Below are 22,335 nucleotides of genomic sequence, written 5' to 3' on the forward strand. Positions count from 1 at the left end.
CAACTCAGCATAAGAGTTGCAAATTTGTTTTCTATTCTTATGTTTGATTAAGTTTAACTAGAAGAAAATATATGTGTGGTATTAGAAAAAGTCAACAATCATACGTAAACAAGTGTGTAGATGAAAGGAGTTCTTGTCTCCTCAGGGTGACTTTGAGATTCCTCCCCTCTCTCATGATATTGGAGGCAGCCCTCCTTTCTTATTAACTTCCTACAATCTTTCTAATTAACCAATGCATTTACTGGCTTTTTTGGTAACTTCCTAATTACACTACATCTCTCTTTCAAGGATAAATTCAAATAATTGATCATATACTATTAAAATAACCATAATTAGTGATAGATTAGTAATGATGTATACTCCCCCAAATATTGCTCAGCTCATCTAGCAGGGAGAGGACATCATTCTGGAAATGGAAGTGAAAGTTGTGTAGTAATCGGTCAGTTTTATGAAAGGTTACTATCATATTTAACCTATAAAAATTATTTTACAGAAGTTTTATATATTTTTATTATTTTCCTGCAGTGATTAACTCTATATTTGCAAATTTTCTGCAGCAGAATAAGATAATCTATGGAATGTTTGCCTTATTAGCAGTCCTATAGAACCTTTTTATAAACTTTTTTTTGAAGTATAGTTGATTTCCAATGTCATGTTAACTTCTGCTGTACAGCAAAGTGTTTCACTTATAAATATATATATTTGTTTTCACATTCTTTTCCATTATGGTTTATCACAGAATATTGAATATAGTTCCCTGTGCTATACAGTAGGATCTTGTTGTTTATCCATCCTGTATATACTAGTTTGCACCTGCTAATCCCAAACTCCCAATCTTTCCCTCCTCCAGCCCCATTCCCTTGGCAACAAGTCTGTTCTCTATATCTGTGAGTTTGTTTCTCTTTCGTAGCTGTGTTCGTTTGTGTCGTACATATCTTAGATTCCACATATACGTGATATCATATGGTATTTATCTTTCTCTTTCTGACTTCACTTAGAATGATAATCTCTAGGTCCACCCATGTTGCTGCAAATGGCAGTATTTCATCCTATAGAACATTTTGAAAGATCAGTAGCATATAAATTAAGAAAACATTTTAACAATATTAGGAACTTAGACAAAGAAAATGTCTTTTTAAATATCAATTCCTCGTATTCCATTACAAAATATAAGAGCAAGGAAAACAGCAGAAAACTCAAAGAATTATTAGATTTAATCTAGTTGAAGAAATTGATCTCTTCCAAGCAAGAAAATGTCAAAACATAGGCTGTTGGATCTCCTCTAAAGTAGTGGATTAATGAAACTGTAGTGTTTTTTTTTTTGATAAGAGTTTTGTTTTTTCACATACTGATTATAGATTATGAATTTTGTTTTTTTTTGTATATATTATAATTATTAATTTTATAATTTTCAGTATAGGACCAGAAGAAATTCTGGCAATAAAAAGAAAAAACATAAAATAAAATCCCTGTGACTTTGGGAATAACCATATATTTCTTAGATGTGAAAACAAAGGCATGATGCAAAAACAGAAAAAATTAACTTGAACTTCATTAAGATTATGAGTTGTTCTTATGTTCTGGATATGAGTCCTTTGTTTATTTTATGTATTGCAAATATATTTTCCTTCTCTGTGGATTAAAATTTTAACTCACTTTATCTTTTGATAAAGAGAAGTTCTTCATTGTGATGTAGTTCATTTTTATAAACTTTCACTTTATAATTATGTGTCCTGTTTAAGAAATATTTGCCTGCTGAAAGCCATTATGGTATTACATTTTGCTTTTATCCATATAAGCTTTATTATTTTACCATTTGAATTTGGATCTATATTTCACCTGGAAATGATTGATTATTGTATATGATATGAGGAATGGGTTAAGATGCAGCTTATTTTTTTCACTTGGAATCTGAACGACACCATCACGTATTAAAAAGAATGTTGCTTGCCCATTGTTCTCTAGTACTAAGTGTGTCATAAAAATTTTTCAGTACATTTGTAGTTTTATTTCTGGACTTAAGTTCACTTGCATTGTTCTGTTTGTCTATACATCATGAGTACCATGCCATGTGGAATACTGCCGTTTTATAATGCATCTCGTTATCTGGTGAACTTTTACCACTTTTTTCTTGTTCAGTATTTTCTTGGCTATATTAGCCCTTTGTATTTCTAGGTTCATTTTACAATCATCTTTTTAATTTCCACATAAACCTTCTTTGGAATATGATCAACATTGAGTTAAATCTATAGATCAGTTTGGGAAGAATTGACATCTTTACACTATTGAGTATATTAGGTGTCTCCTATGATTTTCCTCTATACTTTATTTAATTTTAGGTTTTATAAAATGAGAAAAAGAAATCCAATGGAAAAAATGGACAATGAACTTGAACGGGAACTTCACAAAAGAGGATGTTCAGAAGTTCAAGAATAATATGAAAGTGTGTTTAACCTCACCAATAATTGGGGAAATTACAATTACAATGAGATACCAATACAAATTCACAAAAATGGTTGAAATTAGACCTATAATGCTAAGTGTAGATGAGGGTATGGGATAACTTGAACTCTCACAACTAACTGGTAGAAATGTAATTCAGACAGCCATTGAAAATAGTTTGGCATTATATACTAAATGTGATAAAAATGTGCATTTCTTGTGACCCAACAATTTCATTCCTTAGCATATAATAAACATACATTTCTATGTTTGCCAAAAAATTCATATATATATAATATTATTTTATATATATGAAAGAGTGTTCATAGTAGCTTCATTTGTAATAGCCAAAATTAGAATGAAAGTAAGCAAATGATAGTGACACACAGTACATAAGATAGATCAATTTCCGGAAAGAGAAAAAAGTGAGACACAAAAGTGTATCTACTGTAATTTCGTTTAATTAAATTTCAAGAATAGGCAGAATGCTTCCATGAGTTTAAAAGTCAGAAGAATGGTTAGATTTTAAAATGCAGGATGAAATCTTCAGAGATGTTGAAGCTTTCCATGTTTTGACCTGGTGGTCGTTATACAGGTGCATTTGCTTTGAGAATATTTATCAAGCTGTACACTTAAGTATATTTTCTGTATGTAGGCTATCAATTTTTTAAAAAAAAGTTTAATAAGAGGAATGTAGGAAGGGAAAGTAAAAGTGATCTTGCAACCTGCCAAACTCCAAATTATGGCCATATTTATCTATCTGAACATAGACCGTGTATTTTATTATGAAATTGTTTAATAAAATGTGATAAGTGAATATACAGAATTAGAATGTGATTAATGCAATATATGGATCTTTTCTCAGGAGGTTATATTTCTTACTGAAAATAGAAAATCTTGATAAAATTCCAATGTTTTAGCAGGCGAAGACTCTCGAATGAGGGTTAAATTGGACAAGGAGTCCTTCAAAAGAAAATTTCCACAAAGCTCCCATTTGAGCCAGGGCCCTAATGGGGAATGACATATAATTGAGGTCTCTGTATTAAAGGACAGAATCTCAAGTAAAACATTCTCCAGTGTAAACCAAAACCTTGAGTGAAATAACCTTTACCTGAGCTAGCCCCAGGCCAAAAGACACAGAATACAAATGCTCAAAAGTAAATGTATTATCATTTTATACTTCCCATTATTTTGTAATAAAAGAAAGCAGAAAAGAAATGGAAAGTATCCCAAGGGACATGTTTTTTACTCTCTGATTATTAGCATAAAGAATAAACACAGAAAGAGAACGTTCAAGAGCAGGATATTTTCCTAAAAATGGCCTTGGGTATTCTACAGCAGATGACTAAATGATCCTGGGATGGGGTATAAATAAATAAGCATATTAAGTAAAATAGTAGATAGAACTATTTTCCTTTTAAAAATCACAGATTCTCAGAATGAACTAGAGGAGGCATTGATTAGAGATTTTGAGTAGTCATACCTTAAACAGAATAATGTTTGTATTTTTAGATTCAGCGCATTATTTATTGAGTGTCTGCTATATGTCAGGTTGTATTCCAAATGGTAGGAACACTGCAGTCAGTGATCAAAACAAATGCAGTCGTTTATGTCATGGAGTTTAGAGTCAAATACCAGAGGATGTTAAATATGTATAATGTATGTAGTGATAGCTAAGTGAATGAAGAAGAGACAAATAGACTAGGAGGTTTGGGAAGGCCTTTGGTTAGGTTGTCTTATAGGTGGAGACTGGAAGGAAGTGAAGGAGTGAACCATGGGATTATCTACAGGAAAATGGTCCAGGCAGTGGGATAAAAAGACCTAGAGGAGAAAAAGCATTTGGAAATAGGACTCAATAGGTGGAGAGGACTGAGTGTGGAAAAAAATGTAGTAGAGTAGGGGATCAGAGAGGTAGCAGGGTGGTGCTGGGAAGAGGAGAACATGGGGAGCCATGGTTAGGGTTTGAATTTAGTTCTAAGTGAGATGAAAATGACTAAACATAAAAAGGCTATTATAAATTAAATGGGTAATAAAACAAGTTCTTTTAAAAGTCAGAGATAAGAATATTAATGACAAAGAAAAACTTATAAGTATTTGAAAATATTATTTTTATCCAAGAAAGTTGAAATCAATAATTAAAACATAATACAACTTACAGCATAATAGAAATACTGCTAAAACCATAAAGAATAAATGATGGAAATATATTTTTATTCAGAGCCTTTAATTCACCATTGTCAGATTACAACACAGTTAGCAGCAAAGAAAAAAGTTGAGAATACAAATAACATAAACTGTAGATTTAATAGTGATTTTCTACCTATCGACACTCCCAAGCATAGATGATTCTATAAAATCTGTGTGAATTATATATAAACCTTCTCTCCCATAAGGTTAGATTTGCAAGGAAAACAGTAGTTTATAATTTCATTTAAATGAACCAAATCCAAATCTGAGCTCTCAAACAGGCATTCAGAAAATTCTAACTTTGTCATTATTAAGAATGATTTCCCCTATCCCTAGGGAATGGCCAGACATCAGTAGACCTATGTGGTGCCTTTTATAGGCAGGGGAAAAGCCTTTCATTTTTAGTCCATTGAATTATCCACTGATATAGTCACTATCCAAGCCCAAGTCATATCATGAAGCCATGTGTATCATTAACAGTCCTGAAATGAATCAGAAAGCCTATGCAAAGACAAAGTTGAAAAGACTGTAATAAAAGGAATATATATAGAAATATGGGCAGGATTAAAGGAACCAACGATGAATGATGAAGCACCAGAGACTAGCCTCAGTTAATAGGCTTTACTACCCCTAAACCTAAAGTGACAAGAGGAGAGAGCTGTTACCTTAAACCAATGAAAGCTCTAACCTTGGGAATGGGTCCACTGGATAGCAAGTGCAACCATAGGTACCTAAAGAATGCAGTTACTCTCAAATCATGGCCTGCTGGAGGAGGTGGGAGATTGATACCTTAGTCTCTCTATTCAGTCCTCTAATAGTCTGCCAGTGCTGCTCATTGGTTGAACCTAACTAGAAGCCAGAGGATAAGAGATCCTGGACGATGGAGCCATCTCATACTAGGTGGGTCATCTCAAACAAAGAAGGTGTGAAGAATGTGGGAGGGGGAGCAATCAGAGAAAACCCAGCCCTTCAGATAGCTCTTTTTTTTTTTTTTTTTTTTTTTTTTGGTCAAAAGAAGACTTGGGAATCTCTACCTTAAGAGCCCTAATGTTGGCCAGGGCCCAACCTTGCTGGGTGTAGCAGGAAGCCATTCACTTTTTTTTTCTTTTTTTAAATATTTATTTATTTATCTATCTATTCTGGCTGCACTGGGTCCCAGCTGCAGCACGCGGGATCTAGTTCCCTGACCAGGGATCGACCCGGGGCCCCTCACATTGGGAGTGCGGAGTCCTAACCACTGGACCACTAGGGAAGTCTCGGAAACCATTCACTTTTAAGGCCATACCACCTCCCCCATTTGCTGACAGGGAGTGGAGGTGGTTTCTGGCTAGTTTTGGAACCAGCTGACATTACTCTCCCATGCTTCTGGGGAACACCAGAATAAGAAAAGGAAGATAGACTAAGAGTTATCTCTAACTTCTACCCTGCTATGAAACTTACTATAGGCGTAGGCGAAGATAAACATATAAAAAACGTCCTTGGCATATGTACAAATAAAAAATGGATAATATCTTAGAATGTAGTGAAAATGTCATTAAACACATAAAAAGAACTTTTAAAGTGCATAATCTTTGATGATAATAACAGTAGAAATTAATAATACTTAAAAAAATTCAATTTGATTAATTTAAAGTGTATAAGAAACCAAGAGTACAAATCCATGTTTTTATAGGAAAAAGCATTCCATGAGAAAACCCATGAGAAATGGCCTCAGTTCTACCCAGAGGTTCAATTTTTGTCTTTGCTTTTATCTTCATTAAAAAAAAAAAGATAAATTAATTCTAGCTTTCAACCATAAATGTTACAAAAAAGAAAAAAATGCTCTAAGGAAAGTAGGAAATAAAAGATAAATGAAGAAATGAGTTAGAAAAAAGAAACGCTAGATAAATTTAAGATATTAGTTCCTTGTAATAAAATCATAAAATAGACTAATCTCTTATAAATTTAATCAGAAAAAAGAGGGAAATAAATCAAATGTATGCAATTTAAACATAGAAAATATTAAAAAATAAGTACAAGAGTAGAAACCAAAAATGGAATCTACACAGAACTATATGTTGATTATAAAAAAGCAATGAAATTGGATTGTATTCTATTTAAAATCATAAATTACAAGAATTAACACAGTGGAGTATAGAGTACCTACATCAATAACCAAAGGAACTTAAGAAATCATAAAACAAAACCAAGCAAACTTTTTACAAAGACTTCTGGGTCCAATGGTACTAGTGGTAAGTTCATTCAGAGTTTTAAGAAATTGATAATTGCTAATAGAAAATCATGAGGGGGCCTTCCAATTCTACAAATCTGTTCACAAACCTAATTTTTAAAATCACGTGAAAAAAATTGGCCCTCCCTTGTTGTTAAAGGGGTATTAGAAACTTCCTTTTGAAAAGATATTTGTGGTAGTTTCAAGATCTTCTTAGGTCAAGTTCATTTTGTCTCCTTCCTTCCTCCCTCCCCTCCTCTCCTCCTCCCCTCCCCACCCGTCCTCCCCTCCTCCAATTTGGCCTCTTCCTCTGCCATAAATGACTAGTTTTAGCATATTCCCTAATTCTAAACTAGCAACTCAATGTGAGCCTGTGCTTCAGTTTCCTTTCTTTTCTCTCCTGACTTCTCACTTACTCTCCTCACTCAAATGTCACTCACAACTTAGCTTTGTAGAGCTCAGACACCACATTTATGTTCTGATTTGCATTCTCTCTGGTGGCTGTTTTAACATGAAGTTATCCCTGCTATCAATAACTTATTTGTGAAAACCACTTATTGAGAAAGTACTTCTAAGTGCAGTGATGCCTTTATCACAATATTTGCTGAGAGGGAGTGGAGGTGGTTTTTGAAATAAAGTTGGCCGTGGTTTAAAAAAGCAAACAAAGGACAATACAAAATCCTGTGAAACAGGGGATGACTCTACCAAATGGTTGTGTTTGTCTACATACTAGCTCAAGATAAAATGTATCCACAGCTTCCATTTATTTGTAACTTATTGAAGGTAGATAGAGCAAATCTCAGATAATAGGGAAACATCTCTCATACTGCCATTCTATCATTCCTTTATCCTTCTCCACTCTTGTTTGTGGATAGTCCCCTTCACCAGACATTCTGAATACAGTTCTACAGGTCTTTAACCCCATCTTCTCTCAGATGTAAAGAAATATTTAATGGGTCATTTGAACTTGTTTATTGGTAAATTTTTTCCCTTAGATATAATTAAATTCCAGTCAATGAGTTTCCTCTAATACAAATTTGCATTTTTAATCATTTTATGTAAAGTTGAATAATGATTGATTTTTTTCACTGGTAAAGGAATTTAGCCGTTAAAAAACTGGTAGGGAGATTTAACTGTCTGTGGTGTTTTAAACTGTCCTCCAGATGCATTATGATACCTGTCTTCCATTCATTGGCTGATCCCAGTTTGTTTCCTCTTCTTCCATCCCAAGATTTCCAAGTGTATACTTTATGAACCCCAGTGCCTTTTTGAAGTCATAGAATGCACTCCATCATTATTTTAAAGAAACTGACAAAAATAGAGTGTTGCATTATACCCTGGCATATACTGGGACTTTACTGATTTAACGTGATTTAATATTAACTGACACAGTTGTAAATCTCATAATTATGTTCACTACTCTCATCAATTGTCTATGACAGAGTGGCACAATTTTACCAAGTAATTTCAACTATACAAGGTGAGATAGCACAAAGAAAATAAGATCGTTGTTGTACATTATTAAACCACAAATCCAAAATGAGTACTTAAAAAGCCTAGGGTGAAAATTCAAATGTCAGCTTTGTTCAAATATTCAATTAATCACATCATTGAAAATTGTCACTGAATTAGATTGAATGGTTGTCAAATGTCACTGATCTGAAAAATGATATAGTGTTCACTCTTCCTGGCATATGATCTTAGATAAAGAGGATTCTAAAGTGTTCTTTAAAAGTAGTATTTTATGTGTCCTTTAAGTATTCAGAAACTTAAATAGCCATTTAATGTATTTTGGGGTATGTCAGAACATAATGTCTTTGACCAAACATAGACTGCTTCCATTTATTACTCATAAAATCCAGTGTTCAGATATAAATTCCGAATTTTTAATTTATGTTAGACAAGTATTATTTTTTATATTAAAATTTCAGTCTACACAATAGGCCTGTGATACGGCTGCACCTTATATATATTGATTCCAAGGATCCAGAAGAAGTGTATCCATTTAACCCTGTCACTCACTAACTACAGGATATTTGTCAAATAATTTCATGACTTTGGTTCCACTTTGTCATCTGTGAAATGTACTAATAGAAATAGTTGCACTTATTTCAAAATATTCTTCCATGGAACATAAAAATATATACAAGCATATCTTATAATCTTTAAATTCATATTCTGATGCAATATGAAATTATTCCTCTTAAAATGAAGCTAGTTATCACTGAAAATAATTTCATAAGGTGAATTGTTTACCTTCCCCCAACCCCGTACATTTCTTGCATCAAGGAAAAAATATTATGTTTTTCCTTACATATTCAACTTAAAATTGAGGTAATCATTTACTTTGATTTGTACGCATGGAGATCTTTTGGGATAGTAATAATATGGCTACAAATTATATTATAATTGAAAATTTTTCTCATTATAATGAATGTTAGTCATGTATCTTAGAATTTTTTGCCATTGCTGTTGCCAAGTGTTTTTTTTTTTTCTTGAAATCAGTATACATGGCTGAAAACTGGATAGCTCTGGCTACATAGGGTTCTTTAAATTTTTCTTTAAATTTTATTTTATTTTTTATACAGCAGCTTCTTATTAGTTATCTATTTTATACATATTAGTGTGTATATGTCAATTCCAATCTCCCAATTCATCACATCGCCCCCACCCCCACCCCCTGCTTTACCCCCTTGGTGTCCATATGTTTGTTCTCTACATCTGTGTCTCTATTTTTGCCCTGCAAACTGGTTCATTTGTACCATTTTTCTACGTTCCACATATATGTGTTAATATACGATATTTGTTTTTCTCTTCCTGACTTACTTCACTCTGTATGACAGTCTCCAGGTCCATCCACATCTCTACAAATGACCCAATTTAGTTCCTTCTTATGGCTGAGTAATGTTCCATTGTACATATGTACCACATCTTCTTTATCCATTTGTCTGTCCATGGGCATTTAGGTTGCTCCCATGACCTGGTTATTGTAAATAGTGCTGCAGTGAACATTGGGGTGCATGTGTCTTTTTGAATTACAGTTCTCTCTGGGTATATGCCCAGTAGTGGGATTGCTGGGTCATATGGTAATTCTACTTTTAGTTTTTCCAGGAATCTCCATAGTGTTCTCCATAGTGGCTGTATCAATTTACATTCCCACCAACAGTGCAAGAGGGTTCCCTTTTCTCCACACCCTCTCCAGCATTTGTTGTTTGTAGATTTTCTGATGATGCCCGTTCTAACAGGTGTGAGGTGATACCTCATTGTAGTTTTGATTTACATTTCTCTAATAATTAGTGATGTTGAGTAACTTTTCATGTGCCTCTTGGCCATCTGTGTGTCTTCTTTGGAGAAACGTCTATTTAGGTCTTCTGCCCATTTTTTGATTGCGTTGTTTGTTTTTTTAATTTTGAGCTGCATGAGCTGTTTATATATTTTGGAGATTAATCCTTTGTCCATTGTTTCATTTGCAAATATTTTCTCCCATTCTGAGAGTTGTCTTTTCGTCTTGTTTGTAGTTTCCTTTTCTTTGCAGAAGCTTTTAAGTTTCATTAAGTCCCATTTGTTTATTTTTGTTTTTATTTCCATTACTCTAGGAGGTAGGTCAAAAAGGATCTTGCTGTGATTTATGTTACAGAGTATTCTGCCTCGGTTTTCCTCTAAGAGGTTGAAAGTGTGTGGCCTTACATTTAGGTCTTTAATCCATTTTGAGTTTATTTTTGTGTATGGTGTTAGGGAGTGTTCTAATTTCATTCTTTTACATGTAGCTGTCCAGTTTTCCCAGCACCACTTATTGAAGAGACTGTCTTTTCTCCATTGTATATCCTTGCCTCCTTTGTCATAGATTAGTTGACCATAGTTGCATGGGTTGCATAGGGTTCTTGCTGTCGTTAAAGTGGCATTCTATATTGCCAGGTATAAGATACACAGTATTTATAAAAATTCAAGTTAAATAGTATTATATTGAAAGTGTGTATGTCTTTTATCTCACTATCTTGTGAAATATATATATATATATATTTTTTTTTTGGTACGCGTGCCTCTCACTGTTGTGGCCTCTCCCGTTGCGGAGCACAGGCTCCGGACGCGCAGGCTCAGCGGCCATGGCTCACGGGCCCAGCCGCTCCGTGGCATGTGGGATCTTCCCGGACCGGGGCACGAACCCGTGTCCCCTGCATCGGCAGGCTGACTCTCAACCACTGCGCCACCAGGGAAGCCCCTGTGAAATCATTTTTGAGGGCAGGTTTATAGAGGGAAGCAAATGAAGCCCTCTAGTATACAATATTCCATCTAGGAAATTTTGCTTAGTTTAGTTAAAAGAGCTACTTTGCCAAAAAGTTTAGTTCTGTACCTTATGTTCAGTAAGCCTACCTGCATTGAAATTTCTATTTTGCTATGTTTGTTTCAATATTCTTTCACCATTTTAATGTTTATATTTCCTTAACATTATGAGATTTTTTAAATTAGCTGCTTAAAATCTTTAGTGTCAAAGAGGAAATGTATAAACAAACAAAAACACAGTTCTGTTAAGAGTTACCTTGTGATGTATGATTATCATAAATGCATCCAAAATAGAGAGAAATTTTAACTCATTTCACTAGTCTTTAAGCAATTTGATAAAACAGTTCATTTTTTAGTCTTTGTCCTCAACAGTTAATATGTGGTATATGGTGGATGGTGAAAAATATTTAATGAATTATGTAGAGCTTAGTCACTAAAGTTAGGGGGTAGTATCTTTATAGTGTGTTCCCAGTACTAAGTCTTATGATGTATTCTATGTCAAAATGTGCTTTTGAAAGGTATTTTTCAATGCAAATTTCTATATTTGTTTAAAATAAAAAATAACACTTTGAATGTACAGATATGAGAGGGAAGAAAAAAAACCTGCCAGTAGAGACCCAAGGCCACAACGGCCAATGCAGCCCACCCTTGATGTTGTATATATTGAACTATTCATCATTTAATAATAAAAGATTCAATACATGCATCTTTCAATGGCAAAAGTGGGTATGATTTATGCCCATAAGTCTTAAAATTTTATATGAACCTTAAACACAGTATAAAAGCACATGCTGCAGGGCAGTGAAACTCCTTTGCTTTTTCTAAATTTTTGATCTTTTAAATGCATTATGTTTGGAAGGATTATATAAATACTTGAGGAATTTCTCTTGAACATGGAGAAGTCTCTTTAGCTTGACTGCATGATGGCAGATGTTTTATAAAAGGCACTCAGCACATTTAAAAAGCAAATCCTGTTTGTCTTGAGTGTTGGAAAGAGATTCTCTATTATAAACAGTTTATGAGAAAGAAATGTATGGATCTGAAAGAACCAAATATATAGAAGGTAGAAGTATCTGCATGAGGTCTATCAGGAGGGCTGTTTATTTGATAAATCCCAGTGCATGTTTTTTCCCTAAATGTTAGTTATTGTTTAAGATTCTGGTTAAGGAAATCCACTCAAACTCTTAAAGATGATATTTCATGGTTCCTTTTATAATCTTACATTCTATGTGAAGTTATTTTATAAGGTTTAATCAGCAGCATTTTTTGGTTATTTAAACGCACATACCAAGACTGATAAGTACAAAGACTGCTTACCCTTATCCCTTACCCCATGCCTAATGAAAATAAAATCTCAGGTTGTATTCTGCATATTAAGGAACAAAAGTGACTCCTCCTTAGGATAAATGTTGAAATCTGAAGTGATCTGGAAGAACCACATCCTTTGAAACATATGAGGAACCTCCTAGCCCTAACCTAATATCAACTGGCTGAATGATACAAGATGTGTTTTCATTAGTCCCTGTAGTTATAAAATGTCCTTCTCAGTGGTTGTCTAAAAAGGCAAGAATATCATTTATTGGAAAGATGATGGTTCCTTTATTGAATGAGACATAACTTTCTACAACATCCATGTTAGGAATGCATATGCTTAAATTATTTACAAACTAAAACTGGAAAAGTTTATCCATCTCCCTGCCACCACCAAAAATTTCAAAAGCATGGAAATATTTGTAAGAGATTTATTCCTTAGAACCTTGTCAGATATATCACAGGAATATCACTCCCTTGCATTTATTTACCTTTTTTCTTTTACCTTCTGTTTTACCCTGAGAAGTTCCATTTTCATTATTTGACCTGGTTATTGCAAGTTTTTAAATGTCAAATGTTCCTCATTCCAAAGTCACTGTGTGCAGTTTATATCTGATGAACTCATTCTGCTATTCTTCTTCCTGTAAAACTAATCAAAAATAATATAAACTTGTCTAGGTCGGTAATCTCCTTTCACTAAACCATTACATTTCAGGTTCATTTTAAATCTTATGGTTTTCCTAAGTATTCTTAAATCTTACATGTATCAGTATTATATGTATAAATCCTTTCAATATAACCACCGTGGGCTCTCTAAATTTAGCTTGTAGAAAATATCACTGACAATGCTAGATTGCATCCAAGCCTTGAAGGAACTGGGGATAAAACAAAACCTCGGATAAAACAAACATTATTCTCTTGAATAAGCAATAGAAAAGAATTGTTCCTCATGCCCAGTGGTTAGTAAACTCATTTAGTAGGTAGAACACCAGGAAGGAGCAGTGCTCTCTGGAATACTTATATATTAATCGTAGAATTACTAAATATAAATTTTTGTACAAAATCAGATATTTTAGTCTAGCTACTAATGTGGGGACAGAATAGGAAGTCCCTTCAATTCGTGTTCTCACACCTATAAAATGGATAACAATAGACTACTGTATTCCAAAAGCCAATTCCTTAAGTTTCCTAGGTGCATTTTTTTACAGCCAGCTCATCCTAACCCAAGGGATTTTTTCCTATGAGTTCACATTTAAATATTCTGCTGGAGCCACAGTAAGGTTCCATTAATGGTGAGGGAACTCCGTGGTGGTCCAGTGGTTAGGACTCCACACGCTTCCACTGCAGGGGGCCCGGGATCGATCCCTGGTCCGGGAACTAAGATCCTGTGTGCTGTGGTGCGGCCAAAAAAAAAAAAAAAAAGCAAATGGTGAGAATTTTCTATATATTCCAGAATTATGTTTGAGTAAAGCATCTTCCACAGATAACACTGCAAAACTCTGAGCCAGAATCTAATGTTACTTTCTGAGTAGAGTCTTAGGCCTGTTTGCAGGAACTCCTAAAGCCAATCTTCATGTGGAGGTGAACTTTTTCTGCAAAAATTCAATGCATGCTATTTAATTTTCACACATAATATCAATTTTCACACCTATTCATTTGGTGTCAGATGCTTTCATTATGCAAAACAGGGAAACATAACTTTCGGCCTCCTCAGTGACCTCAAGATTGAATTTCCTGTTATTTTGTGCTTGTTACACCCTCCCACACACACACAGAATCCATTTATTAGCATATATGTCATATAAATGGTTTTTGTTTTGCTTACTAGACAGACACATAATTATTCATTTAACATAGATATTAACGTATTTTAATTTTTATTTTCCCTTTTCATAGTTATTTGGAAATTAGATTGATAATCCTTGGAAGATGTAATTCCAGAGCATATATTAGGAAAAAACTACGTAAAAGAAAGCAGAGAAGCAATTGTGCGGCATGGTGATGATTATTTGAGAAGAGCTAGTAATGATTTAAAAAATATCAATATAATTCATAGCTACATGGTGAGATATGGGGCATTATTAACAACAGCAAGCATACGAAAATTGAGAGTCAAATGGATTAGCCATGAAAATGAACAAATAAAAGGGTTTATTGTTTGGTAAAAGCAATATTCAATAGAACCTGAATAATATGCCATCTGTAGACTATAAAACCTCACAAATTTGTGTTTATAAGATATCACACATGCACACTCACACATACACTGATCATATGAATAGGGAGCTTTTTAGGTCAGATTAGGAAAGAAGTTGGGAAGAAAGTGGGGCAAGCAAAATGGAAAAGAAAACTTGTCTCAAGAACAATAGGAGAGGCATGTATAAGATCTCATTCATGCATTTGTATAAAATAATATTTGTGTGGTCTTATATATAAAGAAATACAATATTTCTAAAAAGAACAAAAATGAAATGATACATACACACATGCATATGTACATATACACAGACATAGAAAACGGTACAAAGATTAACATATAGTTTACCACTCAAAAAATGGGGATAGTTGTGTTTCTTACAACCCAACTACAGGATGACAAAATACCTACCTATGACAACACGACTTGATCAAATATGAACCTTTAGAAAGGAATGATGATTGGTAATAATTGCAGTGTGATAAGATTACCCTCTAAGGCACACACAGTTGAGAATATATGTGTGAAATACCACTTAAAAGCCATGCTACTTACTTATTGCACCCTATGGCAAGCACCACCAACAAAACTGGCCTACTGGATAGGATAGTATAGTGAGTAACATTGGCAATAAAAAAAGTGAACGAACAAAATATAATTGCAAATCAACAGAAAGTTACATAAATTGGATTACATTATTGTAACTGTCTACAGAATATCCCTATAAAACTAAGATTTAATACTATGCTCTTATTGTTTATTGAAGGTTGACAAAAGAAATGGTCAAATGGTTATCACTGCTTCACTTGTAAAGTTGTAATTAAAGATGCAGTATATTACTATAAAATGCACATTTCTTAGAGTTGAGAATTGTGAAAAGGTTTGTTGTCCCTGACAAAAATGTAAGCATCCTTGTACTGGTTAGAGACATTTATAATGAATCTCAGCTAGTTTTTTCTCAGTGCCCATAAGAATTAGCCAAGATCTGTTCAACTTTTCTGGTATTATTATTTTTCTACCTCATAGTAGCCTAACTTGTTCCTTGCATTCCTTGAGATTTTTTAAGACTCTTCATAATCCTGCCCCAGATTGTTTAACAACTTCACACATGCCACCTTGTCCCTGAATACAACACTTCTAATTCCCAACCATGTAATATCTTTTACGCTTGCCCCCCATATCCTTAGTCACATGTGTCTTCTTGGCATTCCTTCCACACACACCCCCTTTATTTGTTCCAGTTTTATATTCCTTCTTTACAGATTCGGTCAACACTGAATATTTCCTCTTTCTTTTGCTTACACTGTCACAAAAATTTCTTTTTCTCTACTGGGTGTCCATGAGACACAGTTGCCTACCTAATTTTTTCCAGTGGTTATAAATAAGTTTTATTGGAACACAACTATGCACATTCCTTTAGATATTGTCTAAGGCGTGTGTATGTGCCAGTGACTTCTTTTTATTATTTATTTTTATTGTGGTGAAATGTACATGTCATATACATTACCAGTTTAAACATTTTTAAAAATTGGTGTACCATTTTTAAGTGTACAATTGAGTGGCATTAGTATTATACATTCCCCTATGTATGCAACCATCACCACTATCCATCTCCAGAACGTCTTCACCATCCCAAACTGAACCTCTTACCTGTTTAAAAAAACTCTAATCACCTCTCTCTTAGCCCCCGGTAACCTCTATTCTACGTTCTTTCTCTATAAATTTGACTATTCTAGGTATCTCACATAAGTAGAATCATATAATATTTTTTATTTTATGGCTGGATAATTTCACTTAGCATAATGTTTTCAAGGTTCACTGGCGTTGTAGCATGTATCAGAATTTCCTTTCTTTTTAATATTGAAGAATACTCCATTGTATATATACACCATGTCCTCTTTATCTATTCATCTGTCAATGGATATTTGGATCATTTCCACCTTTAGGCTATTGGGAATAGCTGTGAACATTGATGTATAAATATCTGTTTGAGTCTCTGCTTTCAATTCTTTTGGATATATACCTAGAAGTGGAATTTTTGGATCCTACCTAATTTTAATTAACTTTTATTTTGTGACCTGCTATTAGCCCGTGAGCTTTTTGACATTAGGGATTCTACCTTAGTCTTCTTTATCAGGCCTAAGCACAGTCCCTGATATAATATAGATTGGATTTTAAAAGGGATTTTATGGGGATAAATAAATGGAGGCATCATCTCCCTACTCACACAGAGAACAAGCTTATGAGAGTGGATAGGGGCAGCTGGTATCTAAGTGCCTGCTGCTTGCTCTTAGTCCCCCCAGGATGATCCCTATAGCAAGTCTAAACTTAACTACCAGCAGTGGTTCCCCAAGTATATCTATTTTCTAGAAATCACATGTTCTTTATTTAAATAATTGAATCTTCAAAAATATATGGTGTGATTCTCACTGTCACTATAATTAAGTTCCAGAAAGCAGGAGTATTTTTCCCTTTTGTGTTCTAAGTACATCAGTGCCTGACATATGAATTTGTTGAATGAATTAATCAGTAAACCAATTCTTAAAGTTATAGCATCTTTTCCACATGGAGAGCCCCTCCCCTCTACTGCCACATGAGGAATCCCCAGCTGAAATGTAGATGATGGTGCTTTCTTGTTCAGGAGTTATTCATCTCCCCTGGGATCTAAATTCTAGAAACTTGTTGTATCTACTTTGTATAATTAAAATGAAGGTATCATGGCAAATTATTGTTTGCATGTATAGGAAAAAAATCTATATGAATACCCAGTAATTTGAAATTCTGATATTTACTTCAGCACTGAATTAGGAAAAATTTGCATGGGGTACTACTAAAATTCAGCTGTCCAATGAGAAGCATCTGCATTGTAGAAATAAGCAGACGTGTAATGTGTTACAATGGCAGTATCACCTTGACTTTCCTATACCCAAGAAAATCAAGGTCTTTCACCTTAACCAGCTTTCAGGACTTCTGCTCATCCACTCTTCAATACAGCCTTACTTAAATGTCCATTTATATGCTGTCCATTTACTTCAGGCTGACTTCTCTGTAATGTCCATGTGGTACCATCCTCACATGTAATCTATTGCATAGCTTAGTAATGTCCTCTACTATAAATTATGTGTGGAATTAAACTATGGACTTGTATCTAGATCTTTTATCCTTATTTCAATGATTCTACATTTTTCTGTATCAATTATTTGTTTTAATCCAATCCACCAGTAATTTGTATATAGTTGGGATATAAAAATAAATTTAAGTATTAGATTATCCATTGAACCTACAAATAAGTTTACGTGGGGAGTAATTGGGAGTGATTTGGCAATGAAACTGAAGAGTAGCCTTTTTATTCTTTTCACCTGGATTTCCCACATCTTCATAGTTTTAAAAGTTATAATTAATAGGATTTAGAAAATTAAGATGAATGATAAAGAATATATTTTAACATTGAGTGAGAAAATGGTAAACCCATCTTACTGGAGGAAGAGACAAGAGGGAAAGACAGATCCAAGTGAGACTTAATTCAGTAAAGGTTTACAGCCTGAGAGAATGAAAGGTTTAACCAAAATGAATCTCGGCTATTTAGTGAAGCTCCCTAGCGGAGGATAAATGGGAAACTCTCTCAGATCAATACCCTCAGGACAAGACAAAATGGCAGAGTCCTGGAGACAGCCAAAAGAAAAGTCAACCAAAGGTATCAGTGAGCCTAGGGATAGTAAGTAGGGAGAGAAATCTGAAGTCTCAGCCCTCAACCCTTGCTGTGACAGTTTCACTCCCATTGTATAGACCTTAATCTGAAGTTGCATATTTGCTTTATTGTGATATTCTCTCTTTTTAAAGTATCCCTGGATACTCATTTTTAAAGTTAACTTTTTTCTTTGAGATAATTGTAAATTCACATGTAGTTATAAGCAATAATACAGAAAGATCATGTGTACCCTTAATGCAGCTCTACCCCAATGGTAACATACATTAAAATTATAGTATAATATTACCATGGACATCAACATTGATACAATCCACCAGTAGTATTTATGTTTCCCAAGTTTTACTTGTACTTTTGTGTGTGTGTGGCCACGTGTTTTTAGTTCTTTACAACATTATCACATGTGTACATTTGTGTATCCACCATCAGAGTCAAGTGCAGAACAGATCCATCATCACAAGTATCCCTTGTGCTACCCTTTTATAAACACATCCACCTGCCCCTCCCACCCCACCTCAGTTCCTAACCTCTGGCAACTGCGACTCTGTTCTCCATTTCTGTAATTTTGTCTTTTCAAAGCTGTTATATAAATAGAATCATACTGTATGCAACCCTCTGCGATTGGCTTTGTTTTTTTTTCACTCAGCATAATGCCCATGAGATTCACGCAAGTTGCTGCATGTATCAATAGATGTTCCTTGTCATTGCAGAGTGGTAGTCCACGGTATGGATGTACCAATATGTTTAACCATTCACCCTTGTATGGCATCTGGGTTGTTCCCAGTTCTTGGCTGTTACAAATAAAGCTAGTATGAACACTTAAGTATAGGATTTTGTATAAACAGAAGTTTTTATTGCTTTAGAATAAATGCCTGAGAGCCCAATTGCTGGATTGTATGGTAAGCACATGTTCAATTTTGTAAGAAACTGCTGGAAATGTTTTCCAGAGTTGCTGTACTATTTACATTTCCACCAGCAAAGCATGAGTGACCCAATTTCTCTATATCCTTATCAGCATTTGATATTGTCACTATATTTTTTAAACTTTTTCCATTATGATAAGTATGTAGTGTTAACTCTTTATGTTTATAATTTGCATTGCCCTAATGGCTTGTAATGTTGAATATCTTTTCATGTGCTCATTTGCCTGATGTGTATGTGTAACCTGACTCCACCTAAAAACGTTAGGAGCAAGAAGGACAGGAGATGGGATTTGTCTTGAAAAAATAAAACTCTGCCAAATTTTAATTCCCAAACCCAGTCCTAGATAGAGAAAAGAGAGCCGGCCATTAGCTCCATTGTTTAGTAGAGTTCTAACATGTAATTCTAAAGCAAGGACATTTTAGTCAAATGCAGTCACCCCTAATTACCATAGCACTCCTCTGAGCTAGATAAAAGGATTGATGAAATTTCTATTTTTGAGTTTCAATTATGTCCTAGGAAGCACTTTTTAATTTTAAGCATCCTTTATGAGTTATCATTATTATATATTTTATTTGGAGGTACTTTTTTTGCAGTACACGGGCCTCTCACTGTTGTGGCTACTCCCGTTGCGGAGCACAGGCTCCGGACTTGCAGGCTCAGCGGCCATGGCTCATGGGCGCAGCCGCTCAGCGGCATGTGGGATCTTCCCGGACTGGGGCACGAACCCGTGTCCCCTGCATCGGCAGGCGGACTCTCAACCACTGTGCCACCAGGGAAGCCCTGGAGATACTCTTATTGGAATCTTTAATCTGCAGTAATTTATTTATACACTAAAAGTACACTCATTTCCTATCTCTTTGTAAATGTGTTTGGGGACACTTGTTTGTTACAGAAAGTTCAGTTGCAAATGCAGTTTGTTTCATTTTTAGATTATTTTTAAAAAGCTATAATGCTGCTTAGGCTCTGGAAATAGATAAATGCAATTACCTTTGCATTTTGTTTTCTTTTCAAACAGACATTTTGTCTCCTTCCTTCAAATGTTTCCCCTTTATCTTTAACAGGTTGATTTAGTGAATATTGGAAGCAGTGACATAGTAGATGGAAATCATAAACTGACTCTTGGTTTGATTTGGAATATAATCCTCCACTGGCAGGTAAGAATCCTGATGATTTTTTTTTGGTGGGGGAAGGTAAAGTAGCTGATCCTTCCTTTCATTTTTACCATTGGTTTGCAAAACCTGTATATCCCTAACAATACACAGCCTATCTCCATAGTGCTGCCTTTTAAACTGGGATGATTGTCATCTGCAATGTGAAGTATCAGCAGATTATAAAACAGGTTCTAGCACATTCGCAAGAATATTTTTCTAAATTTTATTTCACTGGGTACAGATGAGGCAAAAGAAAACTTTTCACAAATAGGTCTTTTGTAACTCATCTAAAAGTAAATCTGCATAGTTTTGTAAGAAGAGGGGTATTTTTCCTGCTAATCACTATCAAATGAATAAGACTTTGTGAATCGTGTGTATTCTCAGTGTAAACTAATGCCAATAAAAGATTATTGGGATATCATGATCTGTATATGTGTTATACAGAAAAACTTACTTCATAGTCTGATTTGGAAATTGCATTTTTTCTGAACCACCTCAGCACAGGGTCTTCTGAATGCCTATATTTACTGGTCCTCTGCAAAATGGATCACAGATCATTGGTTTAGTGAAGAGTATATATTTTTTTAGTCAGACCGACAGGAGCTTAAGTTTTAACTTCCTCATTTACCATCTTAGTGACATTGGATATAATGTCATCCCTTTCTGGGCCATAATTCCCTCACTATCAAAAGTGAAAAAAAAATAATGAACACGTGTATTTCTTGTCAGGATTAAATGAGAGAATTACCATAAAGCACTCAGTACAGTGTACCATTTTCCTTAGAGGCATATCATACTAATAACTTTTTTTTTTCCACTCATATTTTAAGAATTTGGAGGATAAATGAGATGCCGGCTCTTTTTACTAGTAGAGATTACGTTTTTATATAACAGCTTTTTTTGAGATATAATTTATATATCATAAGTTTACCTGTTCTATGTGTAAAATGCAAAGTATACCAAACTGGTTTAGTTCTGTTGCCCAGCACTTCTCAAACTATTTTGAGGAAGAAACAATTCCCCCCATCTTTCAAACATTTTAGGATATTTACAGAGTTGTACAATCATCACAACAATCTAACTTTAGCACGTTTCCACCACACTAAAAATAAATCTCATGTCCATTTACCATCACTCTCCTCTCCCACCCCCAACCCTAGGCAACCATTCATCTATTATCTGTCTCTATATGTCTGCCTTTTTGGACATTGCATACCAAATGCACTCATACAATATATATTCTTTTATATCTGTCTTCTTGCACTGAACATAATCTTTGAGGTCCATTCCTATCATAGCAGGTATCACTACTTCCTTTAGTAAGGTTGACTTTTAACTTGAATTGTAGGTTGGTACTGCTCGGAGTCAGACGGTATGTAGACCAGAGGTATATCTACTGAACTCAGTACCCATATTTTTCTTCCAGTTGACTCCCATATCTTTTATTGTAAATACTCTGAACTGGCTCAGTCCTATTTCACAGCAATATGGGAAGAGAGAGAGAACAACCATAACGGCTGACAACAGAGAATAGCTCATAAGAGCCTCAAATGAGCCCAAGATTCTCAATTCTGGGCGTTTTTCATGTAGTGATGGTGTCAAATAGAACCAGCAAGGCAACATAGCGTCCCCCACCAAACTGGTTTCCTTCTGTTGCTCAGTACTTATCAAACTATCTTGAGGAAGGAGCAGTGTTCCCCCCCTTTTCCATTGTGTGTAAATTACAATAAAACGAAGCATTAGAAAAATGAAATAAAGAGACACATAAAACCCAAGCTTTTTTTTTTTTTTTTTTTTTTTTTTTTTGGTGGTACGTGGGCCTCTCACTGTTGTGGCCTCTCCCGTTGCGGAGCACAGGCTCCGGACGCGCAGGCTCAGCGGCCATGGCTCACGGGCCCAGCCACTCCATGGCATGTGAGACCTTCCC

At 34.6% G+C, this 22,335-nt stretch overlaps 1 protein-coding gene across 1 annotated transcript in view; it reads left to right on the top strand.

The window, feature by feature from the left end:
- Positions 1-22,335, top strand: part of DMD (dystrophin) — a 2,123,521-nt gene that overhangs the window by 362,766 nt on the left and 1,738,420 nt on the right. Inside the window, exon 5 of the mRNA XM_060138437.1 lies at positions 20,319-20,411. Coding sequence (XP_059994420.1) covers positions 20,319-20,411 — 93 coding nt within the window. The remainder of the gene's footprint in view (positions 1-20,318; positions 20,412-22,335) is intronic.

The sequence above is a fragment of the Lagenorhynchus albirostris genome, chromosome X (assembly GCF_949774975.1).
Source record: "Lagenorhynchus albirostris chromosome X, mLagAlb1.1, whole genome shotgun sequence".
NCBI lineage: Eukaryota > Metazoa > Chordata > Mammalia > Artiodactyla > Delphinidae > Lagenorhynchus > Lagenorhynchus albirostris.